Raw genomic sequence first — 14,793 nt, 5'->3', positions numbered from 1 at the left:
CCATCTCTCAGTCACCCACTGGTTCCCCCCTCACCTTCCTCTGCCACTTGATCAAATATTGCCTCCTCCTTCCACCTCGCAATCTCTTTCCCCAGATTCTTCCCCCTGGTGCCGAGCACCAGCTGACACACCAGGTGGCCGTCCCCACAACTGGAGCGTCAGCTACGGGAGGCCGGCTGCTCTGACCTCTCTTTTCCCAGCCGTATCCCGGGTGCCCAGTGCCTGGCCCGCAGCGGGCCTTCAAGCAGTCTTTGGCGAGGAAATGAAGGGACCTCCAGGTTACAGGTGGAAAAGGAGGAAAGACGGGCGCCCGGCTTCGGCTCAGGTCATGATCTCACAGTTCCCGGGTTCGAGCCCCCTGCGGGGCTCTGTGCTGACGGCTCGGACGGAGCCTGGAGCCCGTTCTGGATTCTGTCTCCCTCGCTCTCCGCCCCTCCCCCGCTCACGTTCTGTCTGTCTCTCTCGCTCTCGAAAATAAACGTTAAAAAAATAATTAAAAGAATAAAACATTTTTAAAAAATTAAAAACAACAACCACCTCACAACACTCAGTGAGAGAACCAGGCACAAAAGGCCGCATGGTGTGTGATTCCATTTCCGTGAAATGACCACAACAGACAAATCCACAGGCAAAAAGTGGACTCGTTTCTGCCAGGGGCTGTGGGAGGTGGGAGGGGGGTGGTGACTGCTGAGGGGTACAGGGTTTCTTTCTTTCTTTCTTTCTTTCTTTCTTTCTTTCTTTCTTTCTTTTTTTTTTAATGTTTATTTATTTATTTATGTGGAGAGCCAGAGCGCAAGCAGGGGAGGGGCGGAGAGAGAGGGAGACACAGAACCCGAAGCAGGCTCCAGGCCCGGAGCTGTCGGCACAGAGCCCGACGCGGGGCCCGAAACTCACCAGCAGTGAGATCATGACCCGAGCCGAGGTCGGGCACTCAACCCACTGAGCCACCCAGGCGCCCCAGGGTTTCTCGGGGGTGACGGAAATGTTTTCGAGTTAGAGCGTGCATGCTGATTGCACAACTCTGTAAACGCACGAGAAACCACAGAATTGCACACGCTGAAACCTTGAAAAACCGAGGAAACCCCCCCCTCCCCAAAACGGTACTCTTTTCGGAAGACATACTTAGGGGCTAACAGTAGAGCAAGAACCGCCCGGCAGACTGCAAATTCGGGGTGGGCGTACCTGGGCCAAGAGGAGGTGGGACCAGGGACCTGGGCTGGGGAGGTGACATTATCTGGTTGCGCCGGTCTCCCGGGGCCGCCATAACAAAGCACCACGAGCTGGGTGGCTTAACAGGGGTGTACCCTCTCGGTTCCGGGGGCCCGAAGTGTGAAATCAGTTTATGGGCGAGGACCACGCTCTCCCCCCCCGCCCCCCGCCAGTCCCCCACAGACCTCAGCGGAGCCCTCCCCTGTGCCCCAGCTTCTGGTGGTGGCCGGACCTTTCCAGCGCTTTTTGGCAGCTGTATTTTTCCCATTTCTGCCTCGGTGGTCACGTGGCTGTCTCCCAAGTCTGTGTCCGAATCTTCATCTTCTTATAAGGACACCAGTCATATTGGCTCAGGGGTCCACCCTGCTCCAGGATGACCTCACCCTGACTAATTATATCTGCAACGACCCTATTTCCAAATAAGGTCACATGCTCAGGGCCCGGGGTGAGGGCTCCAGCATAGTTTTTGAGGGAACACGATTCGATCCACGCTACGGGTGTTTGGTCAAATGCTCCTCCCGAAGTTTCGAGATGCCTTCAATATTCCGTGACGGGAGCGGTCTCGGAGACGATCGCTCAGTGAGTCAGGCACAGAATCACCACGTGAGCCAGCAGCTTGACTCCCGGGGAGAAGCCCCGCGCGACGGCAGGCAGGCGATCAGACGCCCGAAGGCACACGGCCGCGGCAGGATTCACAACCGCCGAAGGGCGGACACAACCCAAATGCCCATCAGCGGGTGAATGGACAACCGTGGGGGCTCCGTCCACACGCCGGGATGTTATTCAGCGGCGAACAGGAGGCCCGCTGCCCTGTGGACGCTCGGGGAGGGAACCGGACCCAAAAGGCCGCAGAGCACGTGACCCCATGTGTGAGAAACGTCCAGAACAGGCAAATCCAGACAGTTCAGTGGGTCGGTGGGGTTGCCAGGCGCTGGGGGAGGGCAGGTCCGGAACACGCATGGGGGCGTCCTGGGGGCCACGTCTTCTAGCCCACCTCTGCCCCCCCAACACACACATACACGCAAAATCCACAAACCTGGAATTCAAATTCCATTTTTTATTTAAAAAGTCCCGATTGAGCAAAGGCAGAGGCTGCCTCCACATGGGCCCCTCAGCTGGATGAGGGAGGGCTGGCCGGTACCAGCCTCCCCGGCGCTGGGGTGCAGGAATCTGGGGGTGACAGGCAGGGGGCCCCGCCTGGAGTATAGGTTTGTCCCTGCTGCGCGCCCACGTGGGGGCGCTTGTGGGGAGCACCTGCTGGGAGTCCCAGTGTGTCAGCTGTGGGTTTGTCTCTCTCCTGTGTCCCAGGGCTCGGTCCTCAAGACCCGGTATAGTAGGTACATCCCTCCCCACATTGGATGTGCAAGCTGCCGTGGGCCCCCCCCCCCCCACGTGTCCTGGGCTACACGGCCCGTGTGTGGTGTCCCCATGTCCCTGTAGTGTGACGTGCAAGGTGAGCAGGCCTTGCTGGGCCTCGGGGCTCTGGGTTCTAGATGTGCCTCGTACAGCAGGTGGTTTTCTGGGTTCGGGGTGCTGGGGAAGTTGAAAGCTAGAGGGAGGCTTTAGAAATTTAATTTGAGGGGGGCTGGAGCCCCCAAGGTGCAGGATTGGGCACGGCCCCAAAAGGTGGACCCCCAATCCTCCTCCATGGTGGGGAGAAGGGGCCGTGACCAGAGCTTGGTCTTCTCTGGATCCATGGGGTGGCGGATACCCTCATAGGTGCTCGCTGTGACGGGAAAGGAGGGGGGGACTCGTGATGGGGCCCCCCACCATTTATCAGCCCCGACTCCCATCCCAGGGGTCACTACAGGCCAGCCGCCAACCCTCAGCACTCCCAAACAGATGCCACGAAGGGGGCCTGGGGTCGATCCCACCTAATCCAGGCAGCTGGGAGCCACCCCGAAAAGCCCGCCGAGCAGCGCGGCTGTAGGAAGTCCTAGCCCCCCCCCCCCCCCCCCCCCAGTATATCTCATTGGCCGAGAGGGACGGGCATATCCCACCCGGCAGTGTGAATAAGCTACCCGGTCTCACCAGCGCCCCACAGTGGTCCGACCACCGGCCCCCTGCATCGAACAAGCCCCACCTGGTAGCTTCCCTTGTGGGCCGTGGCCTCGGAATAAGATCCCACGGCCGGATCCCACCCGGCAGCGCCCACAGACTCCGGGAACCACGGTGGAGGGTGAGATCCAGTCATTTCCACGGGGCCCGCCAAGGCACGTCTAGCCCCAGGCAGCCCCCCAAGCCCCAGGCCGGACAGCCCCCCCCCTGGACTGAGCAGAGCCCCGGGACTCGCCCCGGCACACACCTGGCGACCTGGGCCAGGATCTCCTTGATGCGGACGATTAGCTTCTCGTGCTGGGCGGGGTCGCGCTCGATGGCGCCGTGCAGCCGAGCCATGTAGAAGTCCAGGGTGCCGAGAGTGGGCGTCTCGCCCGTGCCTGGAGAGAAGGCACAGGTCACGGGAGCCCAGCGCGGCAGTCCACGCAGGCGGGGATCCCCGGAAGCGGAGGTCAGAGAATGGGGGGGGAGGGGGGTCTGCAAGGGCAGGGTCCCGGGGAGGGGGCCAGAGGCGCGGCGCGTCAGTGGGGTCGGGTGGGGGATCAAGACGTCTAGACCCAGAAAGATCCAGGTCGGCTGAGGGAAGGGGTCAGAAAATGGGAAGTGGTGGGGGCGAGGTCGCGGTGGGGGAGGCGGGGACAAATTGGCGAGGAGGTAACCGAGGTCAACTCAGGCCAGAGCGTGGAAGGCCGGAGAGGAGGGGGGCGGTGGGCGCGTGCTTTGCTCGGGAAGGGGAGGGGTCCTTCGGAGCCGGAGTTGAACGGCCGGGGGCGGGGTTGGCGGGTCGCGGGGGCGGGGCTCCAGGCCCGAAGCAGTTGGGGGCGGTGCCAGTGGGACCAGGGGGTGGGGCCGGCGGGGCGGGATTCGGAAGATAAACGGTGTGGGCCAGGTGGGCCGGCGGGGGCGGGCCCAGGAGGTGGGGCCGGCGGGGCGGAGCTCGGAAGACAGAGGGTGTGGGCTGGGCGGCCCGGCGGGGCCGGGGGCGGGGCCGGGGCGGGGCCTCCGCACCCGGCACAGGCAGCGAGGCGAAGCTGGCGGTGAGCGCCTGGCGCACGGCCTGGAGCTGCTGCTGCAGCGCCAGCGTCCGCCGCTCCTCCAGCGCCAGCTCTTGCTCCAGGCGCTCGCGCGCGCTGCTCATGCTCTGCGTGTGCCTCTGCAGCACGGCGTTCTGCTCCTCGAAGGCCACGTTCATCTTGCGCAGGCGCCGCAGCTCTGCCTCCCGCGCTGCGGCGTGGGGGAGCCGGATCAGAGCCTGGCGCTACCTCCCTTCCCTCTGCCGGGCCTTTGCCTTAGCTGTGTCCCCCTGCCAGGCCGTCTGTCACTGCTCTGCCTCCAGCCCCACACCTCAGCTCCGGGGGTGGGGGCTGCGGGACGTAGGCACCTCGGCCTGGAGAGGTAGATTCCCCCCCCCCCCCACCGGGGGCCTGCTACCTCCCGCCTGGGCCCACCCACTCTCCCAACACCCCCTTCCCCAAGAACCCCTGCTCAGTGCTCACCTTTGTTTTGGTCCAAGAACTCTTCAGTGAAGATGGGGACGTCGAAGGTGGAGAAGCCATCACAGTCCCCACCCTGGGATGACAGGACAAGGTGACGATTTGGGGGGGAGAGGGCAGCCAAAACCCCTCTGGGACGTCCCTGAAGCTTGGGAGGGATTCCTCTGGCCATCTGGGTAACAACATTCCCAGGATGTGGCTGTCCCACCTCTGCCTGGAGGCGGGACACTCGCTTCCTCCGGTGAGTGTGAGCGGTTGGTTCTGGCTCACCCAGGGGTCTAAAGACCTCCAGACCTTTCTTGCCCAGGCACTGTCCTTGGAGGAGGGGCACTTACCTTGTGTCCGTTCAAGAGGGTATTCATGAGCCCAGAGCCCGAGTCTTCTAGTTGGGGAGGGAGGAGGGCAGGATCAGCCTGGCAGGTCTCTTCGGACCCCCCCCCCCCCATTGCTTTGCAAGTGCCGTTCCCCCTGCCTGGGATACCCTCCTCCCCTCCCCGCGTTAGCCTTACTCATCCTGGGACAGGCTCCTGCCTGGGCCCCCCAGTGTCTGCGTACCCCCACGTCCGCATCGCCCGGCCCTGCTCACTCACAGCTGTCTGGTTAGGGGGGTCTCTCGTCTTGATGGGACGAGAGCCCCATGGAGGGCGGGGCGGTCTGCCCGGGGCGCCTGACTCAGAGCCCGGACCCAGCTGCCTGGGGGGCTGGGTCCCCTCGCACCTTTCTTGATCTTCTTTTCCTGAAGCTTCTCCGTGCACATCTTGTAGGCTTCTGACTGCTGGTAGGCGCGCAGCTCCTTCATGTACTGCTGCTTCTCCCGCTCGGCCTCATCCAGGTACCGCTGGGGGGGGGGGGGGGCGGTAGGAGGCTCGGCCGGGCCCAGGGGCACGGGAGGCAGGCCTCCAAGGCCACAGGCCATCTCCATCACTCAGCTCACCGTGCCCAACCTGCCCCTAGCTCCCGACCGCCCGCCTTTCCAGGGAAAACCTGGCTTCTCAGCCTGCTGCTCAGAGACCTCCGTCCTCCCCCCCGGACTCCCGCCTTTATAAGCCACTCCCTGCCTTCTGACCGCAGCCTCCCATCCGTGGGCTGGACTGCCCTCCCGCACCCATTCTGCTTGTCGAAATCCCACTTAGACGGTGCAAACCGGTGGTGCTTTTTGTTCCCGTGTTGTTGCAACTTTCAGTTAATTACCAGGATCTGAAGTTCGGAAGGTATCGCATAAGACTCCAGCCCCCACCCCTGCTTCTTTAGACATATCCACCTTAGTTATTGACTTTCCGTCTCTTCTTGCCACCCTCCCCTGCTCGCTTCAGCATGCTGGGGAGAGCTCATGGGTGGTCAACCCTCAGGCAAAAGCAAGGGCCCAACAAAGCAAGGGTCCTTTGGGGGGGGGGTGGCTTCAGCAGTGTCCAGCGGGTCGGGGTGAAGGTCAGTGGTCCTGGGCCAGCCCCCTCCGCCGCCCCCCGCCGTCCCACCTGCTTCTCTGCAGGCTGCAGCTTGCTCCACTCGGCACCCAGCATCTTGGTGATCTCGGGAAAGGGCAGATCCGGGTGGCGGGTGCGGATCTGCTCGCGCCGCTCGTTCAGGAAGCGCACGTAGCCGGTGACTGGTGCCTTGGGCCCATTCGGCAGTATCTTCTTTCGCTTCTTGCCCTTGGGCCACCCGCGCTTCTTCACCGGCTGCAGAACCGCACCGCGCCGTTGGGAGGGGCCTGGAGGGCTGGGGCAGGGCTAGAGGGATGGGCGGGGCCTACCCAAGGAGCGAGGGCCCGGAGGTATGGCCTGGTGAAGGGTCAGGTTTGGGAGAGGCGGGGAGGGGGGGGGGTTCGGGGAGCGCCGGCCGGGGGTGAGGGATCGGAGGGGCCGGGCACGTGGCATCTGCAACGGGGTTCGGCCCAGGGATGGGGCGGGCTTGTGGGTGTGGCCTCTGGTCTGGGCGTGGCTTCTGTGCTGGAGCAAAGGCCCATAGGACGATGGGAAGGTGCCTCCCACAGGGCAGTGGGCGGAGCCGTATTGGGCGACGGGCGGGGCCCGGACCTAGTGACTGAGGATCCCCTTGGGGGCGTGGCATGCGGCACGGGGCGGGGGGTCTCAGATCTGGGAGGAAAATCTGGGCTGTGGGCGGAGCCACAGCGAATTCAAATCTAGCCCGGGGTGGAGCTTCCAGGCGGTGGGCGAGACCCAGGGCCTCCCCCCATCACGGTGCAGGGACTCTCACCTCCTCTTCGTGGGACCCCTTCTCGCCGGCCCGGGGGCCCTCGCCGCGCTCTTGCTTGACAGCCACCACGAAGCCCCCGTGCTGTCCCGGAGCCTTGCCGCCCGCCGGCCTGGAGCCACGGGACGCCAGGGTCACCCCCACCCTCACCTCCACCCCCGACCGCGGAGCTGGCACTGAGGGGGCCTGAGTCCTGGGGGCAGGCGTCCGACGGGGTCATTATTCGCGGGACGGGGCAGGAGCACAAGAGGGGCGGCAGAGACCCCGGGGAGGGGCTGGGCCGGGGAGTGGCAGGGGTGGGTGGGGGAAGAGGCCGGCGGGGACCCACCGGGGAGGTCCTGACCCGGGTGTGTGTGGGGGGAGTCAAGAGCCTGGGGGACGGGGGTCCAGGGGTTCCGACAGGGCGGGCGGGGGCTGGGCTGCAGCCCCGAGTGGGCTGGGGGAGGGGATGTCGCACTCACGCGGCGGCCGCGCCGGGCTGCTTGGAGCCGTGGGACATGGCCGCTCCCGGCCCCACCTGGAAGGCAGACGCGTGGCTGAGTGAGGGGCGCCCGAGTCGCCGACGGCGGGGGAGCCCCCCGGAATGCCGGGCCCGGGGCGTTTGGTGGGGGGGGGGGCCGGATCCAGGGGCGGGGAGGCCCTCGAGGGCGGGCGCCCCGGGGATCCTTTGTTGGGCGATGGTCCCCCGGAAGGCCCGGGCCCACCCTCCTCCAGTCCGAGGGGGGCCTCTCCCCAGCCCCAGGACCCCCGCGCCCCCACCCCCTCGCAGGGCCCAGAGTTCCGCGGCTGTTTTCACCTCCAAAGAAACTTTCCCGGACCTCTCCGCTGCTACGACGCTCCAACCAACCGCCCCGAGCCCGCCCCTGCCGCTCGCCCCGCCTCGGGCATGCTAATGCCGCCTCTTCGAGTTGTCGGATTGGGTGCAGTCTTTCCCTGGGGTGTGACCATGCAGATGAGGGTTGGCGCGCCGGTCGGCGATTGGCTGGGGTAGCCGCCGGGCCGCGTGGGAGGTGGAGAGGGAAGGCTGCGGGCGGGTGCGTCAAGTTCGGCTGCGCTCGGCCGCTCTCGGGGCCAATCAGGGCGCTTTGAGGCCTCGCAGGGCGGAGCCCCTTAAAGGGCTAGTAGGCGCGGCTCGGGTTCCTCCTCTCCCGGTGAAGGCGAGACTCCCCGCCCCTGCGGGATCCCGGACCTGCCGGGCCAGATCGGGCCCCTCCCTAGTTGTCATGGAGACAGCGGCAGGTTGCTAGGGAAAGGGTTAAGGTCCTTCCCGGCAGCCCCCTGCCTCAGGACTAGGTGGGACCTGTTCTCAGTGTCTTACAAACCTGGCGAGCAAGTCAGCTTTCCGTTCCCTGAACTTAGGGCCTCCGGAGTCCAGCTGTGCCTCGTCCCGCCCTGAGCCAGCAGGGGCTGCTCTCCCCGCCTCCCGGGGACGTGCGCGGCTTTCCCTCCTGTGCGATGGGGACCTTGCACGATGGTTAGGACCAGGAGGCTGGGACAGGAAGGCTGCAAGAACCTCGTTAACATGGAGGGGCAGGAGGCTCTGCTCTGGGCTTTTGGGGGCCCCCAGGCGGCAGCGTGGTCTTATGGTCTGCCTGGGACTGCCCTACTCCCGCGATGACAGTTGGGGTCACTGGTTGTGCACCACGTCCTATTAGACCTCACACACCTTGCCCACATCACCTCCCTGCCGTCATCCGCCTCCTCCGTCGGCCTCCTTGCTGCTCCTCAAACACAGACATGTCCGTTTTACTCATTCCCACCTCTGGGCCTTTGCACCTGCTGTGCCCTTCCTCCAGGTTATCGGCCAGGCTCACGGCTCGATCTCCTTCAGGTCTTTGCTAAAATGTCACCTTCTCGATGAGGTTTCCCCCGTACACCCTGTCTTATTTTTTCTCCACACGTTTGTTTCCTCCTCTACAGCACAACAAAAGAAAAAAAAAATTTAAGCTTTATTTGCTTATCTAAGTAATCTCTACCCCCAGTGTGGGGCTCGAACTCACCACCTGGAGATCAAGAGTCAGCTGCTCTGTGACTGAGCCAGCCAGGGGCCCCTGAAGAACAAAAATTGAACGGACGGAATGAATTTGAAGAGCTAATTGGCTTTATTAAGGGATTCGCGAATGGGGCTCAAAGAGTTGTACGAAATGGAAGGTTTCTATGGGAAGCAGGGTGGGTCAAGGAGGTTCTTAGCAAAAGAAAAGAAAGGATTGTCCCACGCAAGGTCACTTCTCTAAGCAGGAAGTCTTATTATGCAGATTATCTCATTCTTTGAGGTGCACAGGGCCCAGGAAACAAATTACCTACTTGGTGCTTATGAGAAGGTGCTTATGGGAAAGTTCCCGACTGACCCTTTAAGACTTAACGTTTCTAGGGCAACTGCTGTTAGGTTAGGTATGAAGCCGCACGTCGTGACTTGGCCTAAGTGGCTCTTTTAGGGGCAGGTGGTTTTTTTTTTTTTTTTTTAACGTTTATTTATTTTTGGGACAGAGAGAGACAGAGCATGAACGGGGGAGGGGCAGAGAGAGAGGGAGACACAGAATCGGAAGCAGGCTCCAGGCTCCGAGCCGTCAGCCCAGAGCCCGACGCGGGGCTCGAACTCACGGACTGCGAGATCGTGACCTGAGCCGCAGTCGGCTGCTCAACCGACTGAGCCACCCAGGCGCCCCAGGGGCAGGTGGTTTTTAAGGCTTCCAACCCCTAGCGCAGTGCCCCTATGGGCTGCTCGCTACATACTTGCTGAATACACAAAGGAGTGAATGCAGACAATTTCAAGCGCTTGGAAAACAGCCTGGCAACGCCTCGAAACACTAAATAAACATGAAGGTCCCACGCGATCCGGAAACCCCATTCTTAGGGATCCACCCAAGAGAATCGAAAACGCCCGTCCACACAGAAACGTGTACGCGGGTGCTCACAGCAGCATGATTCACAGCAGCCGAGAAGTAGAAACAGCCCAAGTGTCCCATCCAATGGGTAAACAGATAGGCAAAATGTGGTCCCTTCGTTCAATAGACTATTAGCAGCCATAAAAAGGAATAAATTGCTGACTCACGCTTCGACAAGGGTGAACTTTGAAAACATGATGCTCTGTGAAAGACGCCAGCCACAAAAGACCACAAGTGTGTGGCTCCATTCATACGAAATGTGCAGAAGAGGCAGCTTCACAGAGACGGGAAGTGAGTGGTTGCCTGGGGCTGGGGAATGAGCGGGGAGAGACTGCTTAATGGGCGCGGAGTTTCTTCGGGCGTGATCAAAATGTTCTAAGATTAGCCCGCAGTGCGGGTGGCATAGCTATAAATATACTAAAAGCTACGGAATTGGACACCTTAAATGGATGCATTATATGGCACGTGAATTAAATCTCAGTAAACCTGTTTTCCTACGAGGCAGCCCAGGGTCGAGTAAGAGGACCGCGCCCTGGAATTTTGACAGACCCGGACTCCATCCAGCCCCTGCTGTTGCTTCGTCGGTCACCCTTGCCTCTCGCCGCTCGCCTAGAAACACTCCAGGTGACAAGGCCACGCTGGAAGGCGGGGGAAGCCGCGCCCTCCAAGCCCCGCCCCCTCGGGCTTGAGTGACCTGGCGTTGCCTTGGAAACTGTCTTCCCCACTCCCAAGGTACCACCTGAGGAAATCCGGGGCGGGGGTCTTCTGGTCCATCGAAAAGCAATGAACTGTTTTTGTTTTTTGTTTTTTAATTTTTTTTTAACGTTTATTTATTTTTGGGACAGAGAGAGACAGAGCATGAACGGGGGAGGGGCAGAGAGAGAGGGAGACACAGAATCAGAAACAGGCTCCAGGCTCTGAGCCATCAGCCCAGAGCCTGACGCGGGGCTCGAACTCACGGACCGCGAGATCGTGACCTGGCTGAAGTCGGACGCTCAACCGACTGAGCCACCCAGGCACCCCAGCAATGAAGTGTTTTGAGGTCGATTTTGAAGGCAATCTGCAGCTCCTTGGCATTGAGAAAAAAAAAACAAAAAACAAAAACAAACGAACAAAACATCTCGTGGCATGGACTTTTCTGGAAAAAATTACAAAAGCGTCTTCGGTCCAATCTGCAGTGGATTCAGTCCATTTCATGCGATCCACACGCCCCCACACCCCCCAACAAGCGACGTCTACGAGTAGCAGCCTTTATCCGATTCGACTTGACATCCTGCGTGCATTTCAAGAGCAGATCCTTTCAGCCCCCAAACTACGAATCGTTTTTTCTTTTTCTGCTTTTGCGTAGCCCCCACACCCAACATGGGGGCTTGAACTCACGACCTCGGGATCAAGAGGCGCGCGCTCCACCGCCAGAGCCAGCCAGGCGTGCCCCCTTGCTTTTTCTTAGCAACATAAAGGCCTCTCAATACCCAGCTCGCGGGAAAACCAGCAGCCACGGCTGTTTTTGTCGTAAATTGCATGCGTTCCTTTCTTTGGCCTCCATTTCTGCGTTTCATGGAGAAATTTGTGTCGTCGGAGGCCGGGAAGAGAATCCCAACCTGCAGACCTGGAAATACAAGATCCATTAAGGATGACTTAAGCTTCTTTGTTTTTGAAATTAATCTTACGATGCAAATAACGTGGAAATCCGTTTCGTTTGCACAGAAGTAAAGTCTGTGTAGTTAAGGCCGCCGCACGTCCACCATATTCCCCATTATCAGCTTGTCACGCTTCTTACTAAAATTTTTCCTACACACACACACAGACACACACACACACGTACACGTGTATGTTTCTGTGCCAACGTGAGGCCACATCTTGTGTTGATGATCGCACCGCCACCATGCTGAAGACGTAAACATCAGCCGGCCACTTGCCGCTTTCGCTCCGTCACCTGCCCCTGCGTGGCCGGGTGCCCTGCGTGGGCAGGCATTCCGAGGGGCCACCACGGTCTAAGCAGCCCTGGCTGATGCTGTGACAGCCCTCGCTGCTGTCTGGGGCCCGTGGACTGCTTTTCCGGGGCACGTAGGAAGACACAGAAGAATCAAGAATGCGGTTCGCGCTCTCTCAGGACATCCCAGCCCTCCTCGGGCTTGTTTAGGGACAAATTTAACACAGCGGGCTGCTGGGAAGGACAAAGAAGGGATGAGGACACACAGGTCATAGCTGCTGGAAAGAAGGGGTGTGGGGGCTGGGGTCTCAAACCTCTGAGGAGGGGGCACCCCCCCCCCCCCCCGGCTGCTGCTGGACCCTCAGAAACTCCGGGAGGTGGCCCTGAGCCCTTCATGTGTGGCTTGAGCAATTTACAAACTCTGAGCCTCAGTCTGCCTCTCTGTGAAGTGGTATAACTGAGTCTACCCCCCCCCCCAGGAGGTCTTTGTAAGGGTTTAATGAGTTTAACTAATGTTCTCCCTCAGGGGCGCCTGGGTGGCTTCGCCCCTTGACCTTGCGACTTCAGCTCAGGTCATGATCTCAAGGTTTGTGGGTTCGAGCCCCACATCCGGCTCTGCGCTGACAGCTCGGGGCCTGGATCCTGCTTCAGATTCTGTGTCTCCCTCACTCTCTGCCCCTCCCCCACTCACGCTCTGTCTCTCTCTCTCTCTCTCTCTCTCTCTCTCTCTCTCTCAAATGAATAAACATTAAAAGAATGTGTAACTAATGTTCTCCCTCAGAACCGGGCCGGGCTGCTCATTGTGACTGCAAGCGTTTGCTGGTTTTGTCCGTGCAGCTTCAGACCCCTGTTGCAGCGAATTTTCTAGTACAGTGAGCGGTTGCCACCCAGGGTAACTGAGGGAGACATTGGGCAAAGCCTAGACACATTTTTGGTTGTAGCAACGTGAAGGGGGCCAGAGTCTGCTCCTGTGCTGGGATGCACAGGACAGCCCCACCCCCACCCCCCCATCGCCACAAAGAATGATCTGGTGCCCTGTGTCAGCAGTGCCTGGGCTGGGAAACCCTGTTCTGCGGGCCGAATCCTCACCTGCCTAATCTCCCCTAACCCTATTCAGCAGTGCTGCTGTCATGCCCATTACAAAGAGGGAAACTGAGGCTCGGGGGATTGCCTGAGGCTGCCTGGGCCCCCCAAGCCACCCCAGGAATCTAAGGAAGTTCCTGGCTGTTTCCCTGGGTTCTAGGAGCCCTCCCTCCCCTTCCTTCCGCCTCTCCCCTCTCCTCCTCCCCACCCCCACTCCCAGTCCTCCTGGGCTGGGTCCGAGGGAAGATCAAAGCAAAGCCCTCTTCCTACTGGGGCCACCGGGACATCCGATCTCCAGCAGGGGCTGGGGGGCAGCTGGGGGTGCTCCGGGGACATCAAAGCCTGTCTGGATCTCTCCTGACCCCAAGTCTGTCTCTGTCCCATCCTGAGGGCAAGGCATTCCACTCTCTCTCACATCCTCCCTCTCGGGCAGGACCTTCTCTGATCTTCCTGGCAAATCTGACCCCCACTCTTATGGGGGGGGCGGGCATGTGTGCCCGCCACTGCTTTGCCCATCCCTGCAGCTGAGGCCCACTTTGGTCCCCGCCCTCGGACAGCTTTTTATCTGACCCTCCCACCTCCTCTCAGAACCCTACCTGGCTCCCCAGGGACCCGGAAGTAAAAGCCAGACATTTGTCTGTCCTTCTGCCAACCCCCCACCCCCTCCTCCGTGGCGCATCTGCCGGAAGGGCTGCTGGGGGAGGATCCCTGTGGGTCCCTGACCCACGCAGGAGGCTGGTAAGGGTATCTTCAGGTGGGTCCTCCCGGGCCAGCGCAGGAAGGACTCAAAGATGTTCAGGGCGCCCGGGTGGCTCAGCCGGTCAAGCGTCCGACTTCAGCTTGGGTCATGATCTCGCAGTCTGTGGGTTCGAGCCCCGCGTCGGGCTCCGGGCTGACCGCTCGGAGCCCGGAGCCTGCTTCGGATTCTGGGTCTCCCTCTCTCTCTGCCCCTCCCCAACTAGCGCTCTGTCTCTGCCTCTCAAAAAATAAAATAAAAACGTTAAAAAAAAAAATGTAAAGAAAGAACTCAAAGATGCTGGAGATCACGCGGGGCCCCGTTTGGATCCTGAGTCTGCCTCTTGGGAGCTGTGTGCCCTCTGGCAAGGACTTCTGTGAAAGCCTGTTTTCCCTGGAAAAATGGGCCAGAGGTACTATCAGATGTGGGTGGGGGGCGGCCTGGCGGGTTCAGTCCTTAGAGCAAGAGACTCTGGGTCGTGAGTTTGAGCCCCACGTTGGGTTGGGGGAGAGATTACTTAAATAAAACCTGAACAGATATTTATTAAAAAAATTTTTTTTAACGTTTATTCATTTTTGAGAGACAGGGAGAGACAGAGCATGAACGGGGGAGGGGCAGAGAGAGAGGGAGACACAGAATCGGAAACAGGCTCCAGGCTCCGAGCCATCAGCCCAGAGCCTGACGCGGGGCTCGAACTCACGGACCGCGAGATCGTGACCTGGCTGAAGTCGGACGCTTAACCGACTGCGCCACCCAGGCGCCCCTGAACAGATATTTATTAAAAAAAAATTTTTTTTTAACGTTTATTCATTTTTGAGAGACAGGGAGAGACAGAGCATGAACGGGGAAGGGGCAGAGAGAGAGGGAGACACAGAATCCGAAGCAGGTTCCAGGCTCCGAGCTGTCAGCACAGAGCCCGACACGGGGCCTGAACCCAGGAACTGTGAGATCATGACCTGAGCCGAAGTCGGACGCTCAACCGACTGAGCCACCCAGGCGCCCCTTTAAAACCTTAGCAAATATTTTAAAAGCTGAGGTGAGTATTTTACAAGCCCCGTAAAGCTGAGTGAGGCAAGAGTTTCTTCAGGTGTTCTTTTACTCCCCCAGGGAAACAGAAGGGGAGCTTGCCCCACACGAAGGAAAGAATTCAGATTCTTGTCTCTCCTTATCATTTATCTCCTC

The 14,793-nt window shown here is 60.3% G+C and overlaps 1 protein-coding gene across 1 annotated transcript; it reads right to left on the bottom strand.

Annotated features, from left to right (window-relative positions):
• Positions 1-2,251: 2,251 nt before the first annotated feature.
• Positions 2,252-7,848, bottom strand: HMG20B (high mobility group 20B). Its single transcript, XM_043586139.1, has 10 exons — positions 7,771-7,848; positions 7,436-7,491; positions 6,978-7,086; positions 6,236-6,439; positions 5,478-5,598; positions 5,096-5,142; positions 4,764-4,836; positions 4,276-4,491; positions 3,515-3,647; positions 2,252-2,935 (listed from the first exon to the last, which is right to left on the bottom strand). Exons 2-10 carry the CDS (start codon positions 7,471-7,473, stop codon positions 2,923-2,925), a joined length of 954 nt encoding a protein of 317 aa, XP_043442074.1. The 5' UTR covers positions 7,474-7,491; positions 7,771-7,848; the 3' UTR covers positions 2,252-2,922.
• Positions 7,849-14,793: the final 6,945 nt, after the last annotated feature.

Source organism: Prionailurus bengalensis, chromosome A2, assembly GCF_016509475.1.
Source record: "Prionailurus bengalensis isolate Pbe53 chromosome A2, Fcat_Pben_1.1_paternal_pri, whole genome shotgun sequence".
NCBI classification, from domain to species: Eukaryota; Metazoa; Chordata; class Mammalia; order Carnivora; family Felidae; genus Prionailurus; species Prionailurus bengalensis.
Note: the sequence above shows the minus strand (reverse complement) of the source record. Positions and strands in the feature narration are given on the sequence as shown.

What these genes read in the sequence shown, in the direction of transcription:
- HMG20B (XM_043586139.1), bottom strand. Translation starts at nt 7,473, where the DNA reads ATGTCCCACGGCTCCAAGCAGCCCGGCGCGGCCGCCGC. An exon ending in GGAAAAGAAGATCAAGAAAG is followed by an intron (nt 5,143 to 5,477) that starts GTGCGAGGGGAC and finishes CTCCCCAACTAG; the next exon opens with AAGACTCGGGCTCTGGGCTC. An exon ending in CCCTCTTGAACGGACACAAG is followed by an intron (nt 4,837 to 5,095) that starts GTAAGTGCCCCT and finishes CTGTCATCCCAG; the next exon opens with GGTGGGGACTGTGATGGCTT.